The sequence below is a fragment of the Diadema setosum genome, chromosome 8 (genome assembly GCF_964275005.1).
Source record: "Diadema setosum chromosome 8, eeDiaSeto1, whole genome shotgun sequence".
NCBI lineage: Eukaryota > Metazoa > Echinodermata > Echinoidea > Diadematoida > Diadematidae > Diadema > Diadema setosum.
This window is the reverse complement of record NC_092692.1, coordinates 35,027,141-35,047,158: the sequence shown is the minus strand read 5'-3', so window position 1 is coordinate 35,047,158 and position 20,018 is coordinate 35,027,141. Positions and strand designations below refer to the sequence as shown.

Here is a 20,018-nt window from a genome sequence, read left to right as displayed (position 1 = left end):
CTTCATTGTACACAGAGCACATCTCGGTATAGTTTAAGCGCTTGAAGTTAGACCCTATTCTTCAGAATCTCTCTCCTTAGTACAAGCAGTACGTTTCCAGAGTGTGTATGTGTGTTTTTTTAATGGATAGGTCAGAACAGGCTATTTCAATAGAGTTGTACGTCATTCTTAAACTGGAAGTGTGGTGTTTTAGAATACACCCATAATTAAAAATCCATGTCTGACGACTTTTTGTTGGTCTAGTGATGTAGGGTCATATTTACGGTAAGCATTTTGATTGAACATTCTACTTCCTTAAATCTGTACTTTTCCGAAACTTTATATTTACTGTCAATGGTGATAAGATCATTAGGGATTTTTCGACTATTCAGTACGAGAGCCCTTATAATGTTACTCCCATTCTCGTTGCTTTGAAGCGCTGATGGTTTGTGGGGCAGAAACAAAGTCCAGAAATATATACACTCAGCAAGACAAGAGCATAAACACGTTTTCAAGCTCATATTTCTCATTGAATGTTAGGCTAAATATTGATTCAATTCAAATGGCTATCACCCTGGTAGGTCAAGAAAAGAGGAAACTTTACGTATCATTTAACACGTTCATTTTTCTCTTCCAAGGCGCAAAAGTAAAAATTGCAAAACTGGAAAGTTCTCATTCATAGGTATGTTCTCTTCCATATGACAATGAGTACACAAGACAAATCAAACACAATAAAAAACACAAATCAATTTGGCAAAATTGCCCATTGATCTTTATAATATCTGTGTAGCTCCCAAACATAAAATTAAGCAAGACGATTCTGGAGAAAATGAAGAATCTTTTGTCACATCCAAAATAAAATGACATTAGAGTAGAGGCAATATTAAAAAAAAAAAATGGTAAAAAATGAAATGTCATTTCGAAATAATCAAAATAAACACAATAAATCATGATAACATTGTCAATCCTGTGTAGTAAGGTATTCGTTATTGCTATAATAGTAAGGTATTTGTATGGTTACTTAATCATCGACAGACACGGCACACACACCAGTACACACACACAAACACAAACACACACACACAAACATACTCACTTACTATGAAGGAGATCAGGTTGGTCTCAAAGTGAGCGTCCAGAAAGACGTAGTGAAATTTCGGCAAACTTCGACACCACTTTTATATGAAAGTACGTCGCTAGATCGTCTGGCGATTGCACTTTGAAAGTAATTGACTGTCAGAAGTCAGGAGTTGAATGGAATGTGTATTTTTCGAATATCCTTCAAGTTACTTTCATGCAAAGTCAACCTGAGCTCATTTTTTCCTTCGTCATTTTGCAAAGAAAGTTTTAATGTTTTTCAAGAAGATTTCCAAAGATGAAGATTCCAACAATGTTCAAAGGAACCCGCCAACATCGTAATCTTCGAGCTAATACAGCGCAATATTTACATCAATACCATTGATCCCTGCATGAATTCCAGTGCTCACCGCTAATGGATTTGCAGCGTCATATTTGCATCCGACATTGTCCGCGAAAAACGAAAAATCGATGATTTCGCATTGATGCTTCTGTCATGAAAAGATCAGTGGTATTTAACAAAGTTCTTGAAAGCATGAAGATTGCAAATCTTTGTTAATTTCTTTCATCTTTCTCTCTCTTGTCCCTGTTCTTTCTCTCTCCCCCTCTCAATCATCTCTCAAATATATATAAGAATATTGACAACTCTTTCCCATTATTACTCACTGCTCTTTAGGCGTTTTATATTCCGTGATATTTTCGCTAACCACTCTATATACTCCTGCATTTTCTTGTTTGTTTGTTTTTGTATTTTGTTACTGTTAAGTCATCTTCTTTCCTGTAAGATTTTTGTTCTTCCTAGACTATTATGGATTTGCATCGAACGAGCTGGAATACCTGTTTCCTTTCCGTACTTAAAGCAACAGTTATTGTAAGAAAAACGAAATGAAGAAGAAAAACGAAATGAAGAAGAAGAAGAAAAAGAAGAAGGGAAGAAAGAAGATGAAGAATTGGAAAGAACGTATGTGTATGATGTACTTTTTTCCGTTTTGTGTGAATTGTGCAATATTGAACTTTTTGTTTACTTTCATCCTCATCTTTGGTAACATATATAAACCCCTCAAAAAAGTTTGGAAATCTGACTTCAGTTGTAAATTTCTCCACTTTGTAAGCACTATTCAATACATGCGTGATATCAATGGAAAGACTATCAAATTTTCTTTGGAATGATATCCTACTCATTATGATTATGCTATCAAGTAAAGGACTGTACTAAAATGTCTGATAAAGTCGGGCATTGAAAAGCTGCAAAATGAACAAGAACGGTCCTTGTGAATGAAAATGGTCGTAAAGAGTAATAGAGAACATGTTCTTTTGCGTTATGTCTTTTGTTCTCATCTGGTCAGCCATGAAGGCAATTTTCAATAGACATCTTAACTTCACATTCAAGATCTCAATAGTGCCATGCCACGCAATTTTGATAGCTCATCAAGTTTTATGGTTTTATATACATCATGCCACGTGTAAGCAATGTTCAAAAAGCCCGCGCCATAGGGCAAATTGAAGTTGAGATGCCTCAAAAAGATGACAACGCAAGACCACATAGAGCGAGAACTTTCTCGAGAGAGAGAGAGAGAGAGAGAGAGAGAGGGCATCACTAGAATGGACTGGCCTGCATGCAGCCCCGACCTCAACCCCATAGAACATCTCTGGGATCAACTTGGCCGAGCTCTGGGGAAGAGGGTCACAAATGCAACGACATTGGCAGGACTCCGTCAGATACTGGTTGACGAGTGGAACGCCATTCCTCAGCAGCGAATCACGAAGCTAATCAACAGCACGAGGACACGGTGCCAGGCGGTGGTGCAAACAGTTGGGTCGTCCACCACATACTGAGCCCCGATCATGTTCATTGACAATTATAAAGACAATGTAAACATAAAGTACAGACAAAATAACGCAAAATGAAGACAAAGTAACGATGAAACTTCATTGAAACTAAGACCATGCCATATCACTTCTTTATGTCTTTGTTGCGGTTAATGTGGCAAGGCTTCTGTGAGATAAAATGGTTTGACTCATGATTGTTTTTATTTGTGTGTGTGTTTATCTGTTTGGTTGAACGCATGCATGTTTCACACCATAAAAATGCTGATGTTACAGTAAATGAACACCAAAGAAACAAGGGGAACTCACTCATAACGAGGAAACTCTATTAGGGACGTCAAAAATTGGGCCATTTTGCAGCTTTTACATTCTCACTTTACCTCATATTTGTTTGGCGTTATTCCAAAGGTTCGTTAATCCGATGATAAAATATGGTTCTTATTCTTATTTTTATACGGTTCGTTAGTCCGAAAATGATAGGAATTCAAAACGTTCGTTAATCGGAACATTACAAAAAAAAAATCGTTAATCCATGGTGGAAAAAGGTGAGTAGACTAACAAAACTTAAGAATTGCAATCCTTATAATTGTCTAAAGATGAAGAAATCTTCGAAATAACTAACCTTTCTCATTTTTTTTTTTCATTAACAAACTTTCTTCGGAATAACGAACCTTATTTCATTTTCGGATGAAAAAGCCTTCGGAACAACGGACTTTTTGAATAGTGAATCTTTCTTTTTTTTTTTTGATTTATAATTAACCTTCAGAATGACAAACCTCATTTCATTTTCAGATCAACGAACCTTCGGAAAATGAACAATATATTATTTCAATCTAAATTATGAACTTTCGGAATAATGATTTTTCGGAAATGCGAACCTTCAGATAAACCATCGGAATCCCGGGAATGGCGAGACTTCGGAATAAGGAGCCTTCGGAGTAACGTACTTAAGTAAGAAAAGAAACTTTAGAATAGCGAATTGTAACCAAATCCAATACACCGTCATTTTCTACACACGTGTGACACCACAAACAACTTTATGCTCTTTTTAAAATGTAATATTTAAGCGAAATTAAAAAGGTACTCTCCCATTTCACATAGCTTTCCAGCGTATGATGATGATTCAACAAACAATTTTTTTTTAATGCGCGGTTTCCTTCTTTTCGTTATACATTGCATATCATATTTGTTTGGTTATAACGAAATTTCGTTAAAACGGAAAAAAACAAAAAACAAAAAAACAAAAAACTGCCGGTCCTGAGGATTTCGTCATAACGGGAGTGCATTGCACATGAACACACACGAGATAAATCCCTTGTAATGAGAGAAAGAGGAAAGGTGAGTAATGAATGACAGGAATAGACTACATTCACGGTACATGGACAGAGAAAAGCGAGAGGGAAGAGGAAGGTGATGGGTCAAAACCAGGGCACGTGAGACATGAGATATAAGCTCCTCAAAATACAGAAGTGTTACATGGAGTTGTGGTAAACGATAGACGATTGTGGTTAAAAAAATATATTGCAAAAAGTGAAGTGTAACATTTCTTCAAATGTCTTTAGTTCAATGGCAAAGGCATTCAAACTTAAAAAACTTCTTTTATACTACTATCAGGAGAAATACGAAATTTCGGAACAGTAAGAGAAAATACAGATTTAGCGAAAACAGTTTTGGTTAAAAGCATTGATATTTACTGGATTACCTGGAAGGATATGCAGGGACAGTTTCGTTTTTGATGAACATAAAGTCAAAATACAGAAGGGAGAATTAAGCTTGTACATAAATCGTCCTAAATGCAAACGATACAAATCGTAAATCCTTAAGATGTTGTTTCCATAGGATGAAGTATCAGTATGGCATCTCCGTGTTTCCTGGCAAATGATACAAAGTACTTCGTTTCCTGTAGTAATAATATTCTTTTTATTAAAAGTAAGAGTGGGGGGGGGGGGGGCGGGGGGCAATGACCCGGGAGGTAGTTATCCGGGGGGTAATTGACGTGGTGCACTGTCCTGGGGGTAATTTTCCTTCTGATAGTTATATAGGGGAGGGGGAGTTGTAGGCCTACTTATCCGGGGTAATCATCCATGGGAAGTTATAGGAGGGGGTAGTTATCGGGTGGAAGTTATCTGGGGTCTAGATATCGGAGGAGGAGGTAGTTAACCGGGGGATAATTATCCTGGTGGTAATTATCTGGGGGTAGTTATCCGGAGGGTAATTATCGGGGGGGGGGGGGGGTAATTATCCGGGGAGTAATTATCCGGGGGTAATTATCCGGGGGTAGTTATCGGGGGGGGGGGGGGGGTAGTTATCCGGGGGGTAGTTACCCGGGGGTAGTTACCCGGGGGTAGTTACCCGGGGGTAGTTACCCAGGGGGTAGTTCTCCGGGGGGTAGTTACCCAGGGGGTAGTTCTCGGAGGGGGGGGGGGGGTAGTTATCCAGAGGGTAGTTCTCCGGGGGGTAGTTCTCCAGGGGGTAGTTCTCCAGGGGGTAGTTATCCAGGGGGTAGTTATCCAGGGGGTAGTTATCCGAGGGGGTAGTTATCCAGGGGTAGTTATCCGAGGGGTAGTTATCCAGGGGGTAGTTTTCCTAAGGGGGAATTGCCCTGGGGGGTGATTGCCCTAGGAGGGTAGTTGTCCGGGGGGTAGTTGTCCTAGGGGGTAATTACCCTGGAGGGTAATTGCCCTTGGAGGGTAGTTGCCCTAGGGGGGAATTTTCCTGGGGGGTAATAATCCGGGTGGTAGTTATCCGGGGGTGGTTTTCCAGGGGGTACCGTTCCTAGACCCGGCGATGACTGATGCTTAGATTAGGCCAGGGTCAAGAAACAGGTGTTTTATATCTTTGGTTTTTAAGTCATTGATTGCCAAGATATACACTGGCATTATTTACGGGGGTGTAGCCTCTTCAAACGAGAGATTTGCGTCATGGTAAGCACTACACCTCCATGTATGATAATCATAACAAGTATGGCATCATTTGAAAGAAAATAAAACAATCTTTGTGTGGCACTAAGCACACAATAAATTATTTCTAAGGAAAAATGAGAAATGATTGATCAAACTCAGATTTACAAACTTTTTTTTTGAGGGGATTGTATATATAAACCCTTCAAAAAAAAAGTTTGAAATCTGAGTTTGATCAGTCATTTCTAATTTTTCTCTTGGAAATGATTTATTTGTGCTTAGTACCACACAAAGATTGTTTGATTCTCTTTAAAATGATACCAAACTTGTTATGATTATAGTAAACATGGAGGTGCAGTGCTTACAAATATGAGGTAAAGTCAGAATTTAAAAGCTGCAAAATGGCCCAATTTTTGATGTTCCTAATGGAGTTTCCTCGTTATGAGTGAGTTCCCTATTGTTTCTTTGGTGTTCATTTGCTGTAACATCAGCATTTTTATGGAGTGAAACATGTACTAGTATGCGTTCAACCAAACAGATACATTGTAAACAAACACACACATGCACACACACACACACACACACACACACACACACACACACGCACACACACACACACACACACACACACAAACAAACAAACACAAACGATCATGAGTCAAACCATTTTATCTCACAAAACCTCGCCACATTAATCACAACAAAGACATAAAGAAGTGAAATGACATGGTCTTGGTTTTATTGGTGAGTTTCATCTTTATTTTGTCTTCATTTTGTCGTTATTTTGTCTTTATAATTGTCTATGAACAAGATCGGGGCTCAGTATCTGGTGGACGACCTAAGTGCTTGCACCACCGCCTGGCACCGTGTCCTCATGTTGTTGATTAGCTTCGTGATTCGCTGCTGAGGAATGGCGTCCCACTCGTCAACGAGTATCTGACGGAGTCCTGTAGTGTCGTTGCATTTGTGACCCTCTTCCCGGAATCCCCACAGCTTGGCCAAGTTAATCCCAAAGATGTTCTACGGGGTTGAGGTCGAAGCTGCATGCAGGCCAGTCCATTTTAGTGATGCCCTCTCTCTCGAGAAAGTTGCGCACAAGTCTCGCTCTATGTGGTCTTGCGCTGTCATCTTTTTGAAGCATCTGAGCTTCAATTTGCCCTATGGCGCTGGAGTTTTGAACATTGTTTACACATGGCATGATGTACAACCATAACACTTGATGAGCTATCGAAATTGCCTGGCATGGCACAACTGAAAACTTGAATGTGAAGTTAAGATGTCTATTGAAATTTGCCTTCACGGCTGACCAGTTGAGAACAAAAGACATAATACAAAAGAGCATTATTCTCTATTTACTCTTCACGACCATTCTCATTCATAAGGACCGTTCTTGTTCATTTTGCAACTTTTCAATGCAGACCTTATCAGACATTTTTAGTACAGTCCTTTACTTGATGACATAGTCATAGTGAGTAGGATATTATTTTAAAGAGAATTTAATAATCTTTCCATTGATATCACGCATGTATTGTATAGTACTTTCAAACTGGAGAAATTTGCAACTGAAGTCAGATTTCCAAACTTTTTTTGAAGGGGTTGTATATATATAAATACATGAATATATATACATATATATTATATATGTATATATATATATATATATATATATATGGGCATTTCGGTGAGTTGTGCGACATGACCACCAAAATTTTACCCGCATATTTCAGGACAACTGATAATCTTACTTTGTTAGCCATAGTTTGAAGTGTGTGAAACCAACTTTACCTTTAAGAAAAGTTCCCTTTTGTGCATTTTTATACCTTTTGAAACCAGAAAGCATTTTTTTGACCTAAAAATCCCCAAAAAAATGCATTTTTGTTGCTCTTTGTGATTATTTTTTATATTTGAGGCTCAAATCAAACTTTGTTTGGTTTTACAAATCAAAAATATATTAATCTAGCAGTAAATAAAGTGGAGACCTCGATATAAGATATTACTTCGGACACCAGCGTGCTCTTACATAGCTCGAGAAGCTGCTGTAACGTGAGTTACCGAAACATGAACTTTTTAACCTAGCAATTTTACTATGCCCAACTGAGACATGGTATTTTGGATTATCAAATAACTATGCAGCACACATCCAAGAAATATGATGGGACTTATAGTCTTTGCTTCAAATTCTCATAACAGAGGTCTTAAAATTGTAACGTGAGTTACCATGTAACGTGAGTTACCACAATGCAACGTGAGTTACCGACATGATTTTTCTTTAATACCAAGAAATGATATAAAGGTTGTGATTGTAAGTAACCAATGAGTACATGATTACTGAACTTGAACTTGAACTTGAACTTGAACTTGAATTTGAACTTTATTTTGTTTCATTTAAAAAACATATAATTTGTACAATGACAAACTGAGGACAGTAAACAAGTACATGAACATGCATACGTAACATAATAACAACTATAAATGAAACATGGAAGCTACAAAAGACCGGAGTCTTGTCAGGGTAGTTCCCAACAGACAGAATAATAGGAAATAATATTGCATTACGATCAAGACATAGGACAGGTGAAAGTATTACAAAAAAAAACCAAAAAAAAAAAAACCAAAAAAAAAAAACCAAACAAACAAACAAACAAACAAACAAACAGACAAACATACACAAAAAATATATTATCATTGATGAAATTATAGTGTTTAGTCATATCACCCCTAGAAAACAAAAACCATAAAATTATCTATTACCATAGTGTATTTCATAATAACAAATCTAACTTTCTAACAAGTGTCTTTTCAGATTTTTCTTAAAATATTTGTAGTTGGAGAATTTATAACTGTATCTGGTAAAGAATTCCACAATGAGGGTCCAGTGTGTCTAAGTGTGTGCATTGCATACATCTTATCTACCTTAAATAAATGATATTTATTACTACTGCGAGTATTAAAACTATGAATTTGATAATTAGATTTAAACATACCAGAAATCATCTCAGGTAGCAAATTCATTTTATGCTTGAACATATACATAGGAATATCAAACTTATTCAATTGATATATATTCAAAACATTCATTTTCAGAAACAGAGGGATTGACGGCGCTTTATAATGCGAGTTTGTACAGAGTCGAATTGCTCTTTTTTGAAGGATAAAAGTGTCGTGTAAATTTGATTGAGGAGTATTCGCCCATACAGCATTACAATAATTCAAATGAGATAAGATCAAACTGTTATATAACAAAATCAAAACCTTTGCAGGTAAAATACCTTTTAACCTATTAATTACTCCAATATTTCTCAAAATTTTTTTATTCATCATAGTTAAATGTTTTTTCCAGTTCAAATTACAATCAATATAAACCCCTAAAAATTGTGTATATTCTACTCGAGATAATTTTACATCATTCATTTTTACATCATAAAGTTCCAATTCTGGAATCTTTTTCCTACCTTTAAAAAAATACATATAATTTGATTTTTCAATATTAACAATTAATCTGTTGTCACAAAACCACTTTGACAATTTGAATAACTCATTATTCAAATTATCTATCAACACATTCAAAACAGAATGAGAAATCAATAAAGTAGAATCATCAGCATATAAAATAAATTTAACCACACGTGAAATATTACACATATCATTAATGAATATCAAAAATAGCAATGGACCAAATATGGAACCCTGGGAGACTCCACGTAAAATATCACATGTATCCGATAAAGTATCTTTATATAATGTAACTTGTGTCCGATTGTTCAAATAACTTCTAAACCACTTTAATGAATGACCTCTAATACCATAACAATCAAGGTTTTTAATCAATATTTCATGATTTATCAGATCAAAAGCTTTAGACAAATCAAGAAAAACTCCAATAACATGCAGATTATCATTTAACGCAGTAAGAATACTATCTTGCAGATCTACAAGAGCCATTTCAGTTGAAAAATTAGAGCGAAATCCATATTGAGAATTACATAAAATATTGTTGTATGACAAAAATACATGCAAACGGTTATATACAATCTTTTCAAGGATTTTTGAAAAACATGGTAATATTGATATTGGTCGATAATTTCTAACAAAATGCTTATCTTCCTTTTTAAATACTGGAATAACTTTAGCAACTTTCAATTTCATTGGAACAATTCCTGTTACTAATGACAAATTAAATATATGAGTTAAAGGCTTCAACAATAAAAATATAACTTGCTTAATCAAAATTATCGATAAATTATCGATTCCGGTGCTTGCAGAATTTTTCATCCCTTTAACTATATCATATATTTCATGATCTTTGACAGGAAAAAAGAAAAAAGAATTGTTTGACTGATGAGAAACAAAATTCAATGGATCTGAAAGATAACCATATTCATCTTCATTAACTATATTTCCTATATTAACAAAATAATCATTAAAACAATTTGCAATTTCTCTTTCATCTGTTATCTGCCGACCATTATGTAATACATATGAAGGATAACTTGACCTTTTCTTCCCTAACAATCCATTTATCACGGACCATGTTTTTCTTAAATCATTTGAAAATTTGTGAAATCTATCATGATAATATTTTTTCTTGGCATTCCTCAACAAAGTAGTTACCTTATTTCTCACTTCTCTATACTTCCTATTTACATTCTCATTATTATCTTTAATACTTTTCTTTAATAGTCTGTGTTTTTTATTAATAAGGGACAACAGTTCAAATGAAATCCATGGTTTCCTAATTCTACTACTATGCTTCTTTTTCTTAAAGGAAAGATGGCGGGATGCATCTTTAATAGTGTTTTCAAAAGTATATAAAAATAAATCGTATGCAACATCTGGATCTTCCTTATTCAACACTTCACTCCAATCTATTGTGCCTAATTTTTCTCTAATACATTCCAAAAACTTGGGATTATGACATAAATTTTGAGAATCATAACTTGTTGTGGTTTCATAACAATATTTGATGTCAAATGAACTAATTGAAAAAATAGGAAAATGATCCGTAATATCTGAATAATATATACCGGGAATAATACGGGAATTATAATCATTAGTAAATATATTATCAATTAATGATGCCGAATATCGGGTTACTCGTGTTGGTTTATCTATCAATGGAATTAAAGAATTTATATTCATCATACCCAAAAAATCACATATATACTTTTGTGAGTTATTCAATAAATTTATATTGAAATCACCCATTACATATATTATCTTATTTTCAGTGTTAAGTTTGTCCATAATCTCTTGAAATAATGAAATATATGTTTGAATGTCTCCATTCGGTTTTCTATATGAAATACCAATAACAATATTCTTCTTACAAGGAAAATCAAGTTCGATAAATAAAATTTCACATAAATCACTTACCACCATCAAATCATTTCGAACACTATAACTCAAGTTATTCTTAACAAATAATCCCACACCACCACCTCTGCCATTCAATCTATTTGAGTTCACAAACGAGTAACCGTCTTTATGAATTAGGTGTTCATTATCAGAGTGTAACCAGGTTTCTGAAAATCCATATACTGAAAATGAACAAGGTAACATAGACATAAACTCATCAATAGCAAAGAAATTATGATGTAAACTGCGAGCATTAAAATGCATTACACTAAATGAATTACCATCAATATCAAATTCACCGTCTGAAGGAAGATAATAATCACATGTATCAATATTTGTATCAAAATCTATATAATCACAATCAAACTTACTTTCACTTTCATTATCTGCTAAATGGGATGTGAAATATCCAAGGTTCTTTAATGTACAAAACGAAATAGGGGACTGGTGATGTGATTGGTTGTTGTCAGAGAACAAAGAACAAAAATCATCCTTATCCAGTACAGCAAAGGAAAAAATATCGTGCATACACATATGAGTGTCTATTTCAGATTCAGGGGCCTTAACAACACAGAAACAATCACTTAAGTACATTTAGATCAGCATAAACAGACAAAAACAAACAAATATATACCGCATAAAGTCTTGTACTCTTGTATTAAGATTCTATTTCCAGTAGATTGTTATTCTCTTGGTCTCTCTCTATCACCAAACCAACTGGTCTATAGTACATGTACAATGTACATGTATTAATTACACATGTTCATCACATGTTAACTTCTGAAGGAAACTGTTCCATATTTACTAACTAATATTACAGTGCATGTATACTGATCTGTTACGAAAGTTGTTAAAAGACATTTCTTCTAAAGCTGCATGGACCTTGTTCCAGCAAATTATCAAAATTTTGTGATAACTATTAAAAGCCTCCTGATTGGGATAATCACTGCACGATTACTCTTGAAAAGTTCTAGTTTTTGTAATTCAAGTGATTACTATTTGACATTTCAAAGTTTATACCTACCTGTATAGACCAAAGCCATTGTTTATGAGGCTGAAACATTTACATGTATGAACAGAATTTTAAGATTGGAGCTCGCTTCCTGCTGTTTTTTTTCTGAGATTTTTGAGAACTGAACATTGTGAATTTGACACGCTTATGTGTTTTATACTATTCTACTCTGAGGTTTTAGCTATATTGTTGCAAAATCCTACAATGAAACTTTTCCATATTTACTGTAATTTACTTTACATGCTGATCTATTACCAAAAACTTGTTGAATGTGAACCTCATTATCAGACATTTTCTTTAAGAGCTGGACAGTCATGTACAGTACCTTAAAGCAAACTATCAACATTTTGTGATATTAATAGCTAGCCTCCTGATCACAAAATATTTACTTTTCATGTTTTTCATGGGGATTTACTGCTTCAGTCTGCTTGATTACTCTAGAAAATACCGGTATACTTTTTACATGTATGTACAATTTAAATAATGGCTACTTGATATTTCATAGACCAAAGCCATTGTTTTTTGAGGCTTAAACATTTCTGAACATGTTTTATTAAACTGATCAATACTGGTAGCAGATAACTAAAATTTATCTGCAGTTTCTGTAATTCAATTCTAATTTCTGCACCAGTTTAGTATAAGAATTTGTAAACAAATCAAACATACAAACAATAGATTATTGAGTAATTCAAACAATTATCAAATAATTGGAATATAAATTGCATTGTTTAAAAGTTAAAAGATTTATTGAAATATTCATTTCTGAACCTTTAAACTCTCCACAGACTACATGTACAGGTCTCTAGTCTTGTGATTCAGTGTATTAAATGGAATAGTTTATGGATGACTTGTTTTATCTAGATAGCCTGAAATCCATTTAAATCTAGTAAAATAAAAAAAAAAACAATCAAATCAAATTCTCAATTAAATCCTCAATTTCTGATGCATTTGTTAACTGGAAAAGAGTGTAATCTAATGAAATAGACTCAGTTTCATATCATTTTGCTGAATACAATTTTTGTCCTAGTACAAATGAAAGCTTGGAAAACGACTCAATTAAAAATGAAATTTATCTTCAAGTTGGTATTCTAAATGTAAAGTTTCCTGCCTTTTGGTAATCTCATGGATAAAATGGGATTAATTACTGTCAGATCAATGTTCAAATCAATTTAGATTCTTTATTCATGGAGTTTGTTTGTGAAAAAAAGTTGTCTTGGTAAGTTTTCTTTGGATTATTAAGACAAAAAATCATCTTGTGATCATGTGGACAAACTGTAACGTGAGTTACCGTAACGTGAGTTACCGCTTCACATGACGATACCTGGAGAATGTAAGACAATTTTAATTTTTACCATACTCGGTGATGTATGTTGTTAGTCCATGACTTTGACACAATAGACTTTAAAGTCTCTCTGTTTCTTGTTTGAGGAAACTTTTGAATATAAGACATGCCAAATTTTTGCATGTCCAAATTATGTAACGTGAGTTACCGACATTTGTAGTGTTTTTTCTCATAGTTCTCATGGGAGTCTGTGGATGTAATGTTGCTGTGAGGTAGGATGGAGGTGCATGATACTCATTCACATATAGTAACTCATATCACTAATTAGGTTTTAAGGATATTGATCTCAATGACCTAATTTTTAGTTCAAAATGTAACGTGAGTTACCGTGGAAATGCCCATATATATATATGTGACCGTGCACCTCAAAACGAACATAAAGTCGCACACACTGATTTTGCGTGAGGACTGAAAATAAGTGAAATGGGTCAACCTAGCCGAACTTGACTTTTTCATATTTTCTGAAAGAGCGGGTCTTCTTTTACATTATGCTAAAATTTGGTGTCATAAAACGGGCAGGAAAGTGTATTTTTTTAGCAGTTTATCTAGAACATTTTTGGTAGAATATTGTGATTAGGTGTGTCTTTAGAATCCCTTTTTCATTTATGAAAAACCTTGTCCACACTCTTCACTTTCAACTTTCATAACTTTTGAAAGGATAATGCTACTGCTTTGAAATTTGGCATTAATTATGGACAGAATGTTTTGAGGCATGCTTAATTTCAAATCAATCTAATAATCCCTTCATTGTTGTTACTCTGGTGGTTTACTTCCTGTTTTTTGTCCCATTCATCGCACAGCCAGCACGGTTTGGTAAAGATTAAGCGCTTGAATAGACACTGTACTTCAGAGCCTCTTTTCTCAGTTCATACTTTTCCTGAGTTTGTGCCTTCTTTCCAATATTTAGATTTATATAGATAGGTTAGAAGAGTCCATTTGATTTGAGTTATACATCATTTTAAAGCTTAAAGTCTGCTCTTTTAGAATAAGGTCTTAACTAAAAATTCATGTCTGGCGACTTTTTGTTTGTTTTGAGGTGCAGGGTCATATATATATATATATATATATATATATATATATATATATAACCAGGAGCAGACGTATACCCTTGTGTGTATGTTCTGCTTCAGAAACGGATTTTTAATCTAACATCACATCGCATCCTGATCGCTGATGAAGAATGCGATGACTAACCTGTTTGGTGTCTTGTTTCAAAACATGCGCTTTCCTCGCCAGGATAAAGCGTTTTAATGCCATTTTAGGTTTTAATCTCAATAATCTTTTTTGTATGATTATACATATTTTATGGTCTGTTATGAGTGAAGGTGAAAAAAATATTAATTTTTGTTTTTAACTGAATTAGGAACAATATAATTGGAACAATATAAAAGGAACAATATAATATATATATATGTGTGTGTGTGTGTGTGTGTATAAATCAGCAGCTGTTTGCAGGGTTAGCATGCAGTGACACTGATTATCCAATAATCAATACACTCTTTCGGTTATTGCTTCTTCCTCTTGAAACGGTGAGGCAGTGCAAATTCGAAGTTTACAATTTCAGCTTTACTAGTGCCGCCGATGTTTGTAAACATTACGTGATCAAAATGCAGTTTAAGTGTGACGAATGTACAGTTATAATCAGTGATGCTGTGTGGTGGGAGAATGAGAATTTATAATGTCTGTATGTGTTTATGTGTGTGAGAGTCACCTATTGGATGCAATGAAGAGATGATTGTGTGTATGTGTATGTGAGTGTACCTGTGTCTGCGCGTGCGTGTGTGTTTGTGAGAGAGAGGGAGGGAAAAGATGTGAATACAATGTAAGAAAAGGAAGTAACCGCATGGGTCCCTTTTATTCAGTTTATGTCTATTCGTCACGTACAGTGTGTTGATTGTAGTGAATGTAATATATTCATAATGAATAATGTTGTAAATGATGTCAATTGTTATTTTTTAAATAGTGATGAATGATTTGAAAATTGTAAATATTTTCTTTTTTAATCAACTATGTATTGCATGAACAAATGTTTCAATTCAGCCTTTTGGCTGCGAGAACATTTCATTTAATAAACCATACCAAGCAACCAACCAATCAAGATGTTGTCTTATGATAGCCTAGCAGTAGTAATCGCGGAATCCATCATGAAAAGATACTCATGGCGCAAGGAATGTAGACACATGGTGCTAATCATTATCGAAATGAAAACTATATCTATACAGTTATAACGTATAACGAACACGGTTATAATGAACTTCCGGTTAAAACGAAGTAAAAAATTCATTATCCACTCTGTGAATTTTTATTGTTTATTCGTTAGTTATGACGAAATTTCGATGTAACGAAAGAAAAACTGCCGGTCCGGAGGACCTCGTTATAACGGGAGTCCACTGTATATAAATCAGTGGCAGAGAATGGACTGAAATCACGTCTTTTGAAATATCAGCGATAGCGAAGATCCCCTATAGGCACATAGGGAAGACTGATTCCTGAAAGTATGTTTCTTTTTATGAAAACAAAAATATCAGAGAAGTAGATAAGTAAAAAAAAAAAAAATGCGGGGGAAAAGTCGGAATCATAACAAAAGTTGTAAAATAATTATACATTGTATAAGTGTTGATAGTACGGGCGCCGAGTTGCCTCAGTCGGTAGCGCGTCTTCATCGCCTCACATCCGACTGGACCCCATGGAAGACCAGCAGCCGCACCTGATTATGGGCTATCCAGCCATCTTCTCAGATGGAATATCCAGCCAACAACAAATTAATAACAAATAGGTAGCTGTGTCTTATCTGTTGGAATACGGTATGAAGGGTTTGTTTGCAAAAACCGATAAGTCCATTTTTGAAGATTTTGAAGTACGATCTCTGTCAAAAAGTAAAAAATAATACCTTTTAAATGATATATTGGTCACTACATATAAAAGTATATTTTTGAAGTTATGGTCAAAAGAAGCAAACATTTTCTTATTATTCTCTTTATTTTTCTTGAACTTTAATCGCAAATACTATCTCCATTTGGCAAATATGGACTTATCGGTTTTTGCAAACATACTCTTCGTATGTATTTAGCAGCTCTATATTCGGTCCGTACACACAATTTCACAAATCTTCATTTTCTCTGACAAAAAAAAAGACAAAATCTTCACACCTGTTCTTGGCATATAATCATAGTCATGATAAGTTGACTCGAACTCGAAGGACTTGAAGCAACGTCCTCAAAGTTGATGGATAGGTGTCACATCCACTAGAATACCGAGCTTCCGCCCTCTAGCCACATCTGATGGTTCTGCAGAAACTGCATATTTATTCAAATTAATGATTCTTGCGTCGAGTTGTTTTTATCGCAACAGCTTGAAGAATTGTTCTTTTTATAGAAGATAATATGACGCCTGTCTAGCAGTCAAAAGGTCAAGGGCTCGAGTCCACGTCGACCATGTATGCCCATGATTCTTATTATCAGTGATTATGGTTGCTACCAATCAAACCTCTGACTAATCGGTGTTTGTCTTCATATCGTTGAAGGGCAATTGCCGATCGATAATAGTTTGCGTTATCCTTATAAATAAAGGGAGAAACTTTTGAATCAAGCCATTAAAAAACACCTTCGGATGATTTTCAGATTTTTACATTTGAACAACTATAAACTATAGTTATACTGAAGACAGAGTTTCAAATTTATGATAATTTGGATGAAGATTAGGAATATTTTCGACATTTATAACAAATCGCACTGAACAAGGATGATGACATGGCAGTGTCACCATAGAAATGCACGAGTTGGGGCTCAAGGAAGCAGAAAGAAAAAAGAAGGCATGCATAGATTATACACAGGTGAACTCGCAAGCAAGTATTTTAATAGAATTACACTGCTACATTTCTGAAATATGTGAGCCTCTAATATATCATCATTCTTGTTCAGTGTAATTTGTTCAAGATTTTTCAGAGTACCATTTCTCTTCTCAAGAAGCACGATAATTTCCACAAAAGGATACACGGAGCTGTTGATTTATGTACTACATGATGTGAAATTATGAAAATCGTCTGGAATGCCCCTTTAAGTCCCTGGGCTATTGTGGAATTTTTAATTACCATCCTCACTAACTTGGCAACTAGGAATCTTTTTCCGTATTGGACAAAGTTTAAATGGAACTAAATCATATGTAAATAGATTCAGCAAATCGGAAGGGCACGTATACAGTCAGGGACTTTTTTGTTCTAATCTAAGAGAGACAAGCCTCCTGGAAATCTGATTTTCTAAAGTTGGTTACTACTTTAAAGGAATCAATGACAAACAAAAATTAAGAAGATTTGGAAATTAGGTAACGGAACGATATTGTATCATTTATAGGAAAATTAATTATTACATTAAGTGATGCAGAACAAAACTAGATAAGGATTTGGGCTCAGAACATCAGAACAGAACTGATGGTTTCTATATCTAAAGCGTTTGACCAATTGTGTGATGGTGAACCACCATCGCATTAATTTATTTCTCATCTGCTCTCAAAGATGTCGAGGTTCAGCCTTATATTCGTGTCATAACGTAAAACGGAGAGTTAAAGAGAAATGAGACAAAATATTTGCGAAAATAAGTCTGATGCATTGTATATCATATATGCATAGAGGTATATAGGCATATGCATATATCTAAAGCCCATAGGCAATTGCTAATAGGTGATTTGGCATGCTGGTAGATTGAAAACACATAAGAGTACTGAGTATAGTACATTAAATTTTAAGCTTTGTTGATGCTTTGATGACTTTTTGCTGGTCGGGATGGTAATTCCAGATCCTCAAATATTGGTGTATTTATTTTGGTTTTGTTTCTGAAAAAGTCCTTAACGGCTTCACGGAATTGAGGATGTCGCAGGGTGTACACTATCGGGTTCACGCAGGAATTACAAATGGCGAGTGCGGTGGTTATGCGTGAGAAGGGACTGCGCACATAAGACGGCATGATGAGTCCTAGGTTAAACGAGAAATACGCTATCTGGTCTGGGGCCCAGCAGATGACATAGATAAAGATAACCGTCAATGTTAGCGTGAGGACTCGAGATCGGGCGATGTTATGGAACGATGCCGTAGACTCGTTCGACGCGAAGCGGGCGGCCTCGCGCCGGAGTGAACGCACAATGGCTGTCTGGGTCACAAGCATGAGGAAGGTTGGGAGAGCGAACTGGATGACGAAGTAGTAAATCCCGTAGACGACTTCCAGGTTCCGCGGCGGTGGCTGATACACGCACTTTCCCACTATCACGTCTGTAGTGTTGGTCAACAGGATTTGAACCATTGAGACACACGATCCCACCCAAATAAAACAAACAATGAAATTCACGAGTCGGCGGTTGGCGAAGCGCCTAAAATGGATCGGATAAACGACAGCGAAGAAGCGATCGAAGGACACTGCCACCAGGATGTAAATCGACACCGTTACCGTAGTCCACATCAAGTAACCACCTTCCAAGACTTCACAAAACAACGCTCCCATCCATGAATTCGGAATAGATTTGACTGTTGGATAGGGAACAAGAAGGACCGAAGTGACAAAATCAGCTATCGCTAGATTTCCCACAAGGATATCCGTTGAGCGACTCTTCGAGCGACGGCCGAACACGACAGCGATAACAAGAACGTTGCCAGTGATCCCAAGAATTGCGATGAGAAGCTCGCAGATCACATACCAAGACCACGTCGTGACTTCCCACGACCACGTGATCTGGTTTTCCCCGGTCAAAGACGAATACATGGTATATTCCTCATCGCCAGCTGATTCGGAGGAGACAGTTATCATTTCGGTCATAATCACATCCGAGTATAGTTTAGCCGACATTTTAGTATCCGTCGTTGTCATAGCGTTGAAATTTAGATCCCTTGTACTCTGTTACAACAAGAAAAATACAAGCAAAGAGAAATCACAATTTCTTTTCATGTTATTTAAATATTTCTTATTATGTTATGTGCTTATCATCAACCCAACCAAGCCATCATTATCATGATTATCAAGATGAAGGAGGATTATTCAATTTAATGAATGTGATTCCTTATTCTTACAGTCAGCTACTTCACTATTTTGTGACCAGTTAGTTCAGTTCAGATACATCAAGAAACTTATAAAAAGTCGCACGCCCCGATTTTACTCGAGGATTCAGAATAGGTGAAACGGGGCAACCAAGTCAATTTTGATATTTTGTTTTTATATTTTCAGAAGGAGGTGTTCTTCTTCTACATCATTCTAAAGTTTGGGATCATTGAACAAATAATAAATTGTGTTGGTAGCATTTTTCTTTCTCCAGAACACTTGTTTTTGTAGAATTGTATGCGATTAGGTTTTTCCTGGGTTTTTCACTTTCAACTTTTGGATGATGCTACTGCTTTGAAAGTTATTACTAGTACAAAACATGTTATTACTATTACAAAACATGTTAATTGAGCACGCTCAATTTCGGCTTAATCTAATAATCCCTTCATTGTACACAGAGCACATCTCGGTATAGTTTAAGCGCTTGAAGTTAGACCCTATTCCTC

At 35.4% G+C, this 20,018-nt stretch overlaps 1 protein-coding gene across 1 annotated transcript; it reads right to left on the bottom strand.

The window, feature by feature from the left end:
* Window positions 1-6,602: 6,602 nt before the first annotated feature.
* On the bottom strand, window positions 6,603-19,284 carry LOC140232221 (tachykinin-like peptides receptor 86C). The gene is made up of 2 exons (XM_072312355.1): window positions 18,439-19,284; window positions 6,603-6,803 (listed from the first exon to the last, which is right to left on the bottom strand). Exons 1-2 carry the CDS (start codon window positions 19,282-19,284, stop codon window positions 6,603-6,605), a joined length of 1,047 nt encoding a protein of 348 aa, XP_072168456.1.
* Window positions 19,285-20,018: the final 734 nt, after the last annotated feature.

Bases quoted from the DNA above. Each gene is read 5' to 3' on its own strand.
- LOC140232221 (XM_072312355.1), bottom strand. From the start codon at position 19,284: ATGATAACTGTCTCCTCCGAATCAGCTGGCGATGAGGAATATACCATG. The intron at 6,804-18,438 runs GTGCGCAGTCCC...TCAACCCCGTAG, and splicing joins GACTCATCATGCCGTCTTAT to AACATCTTTGGGATTAACTT.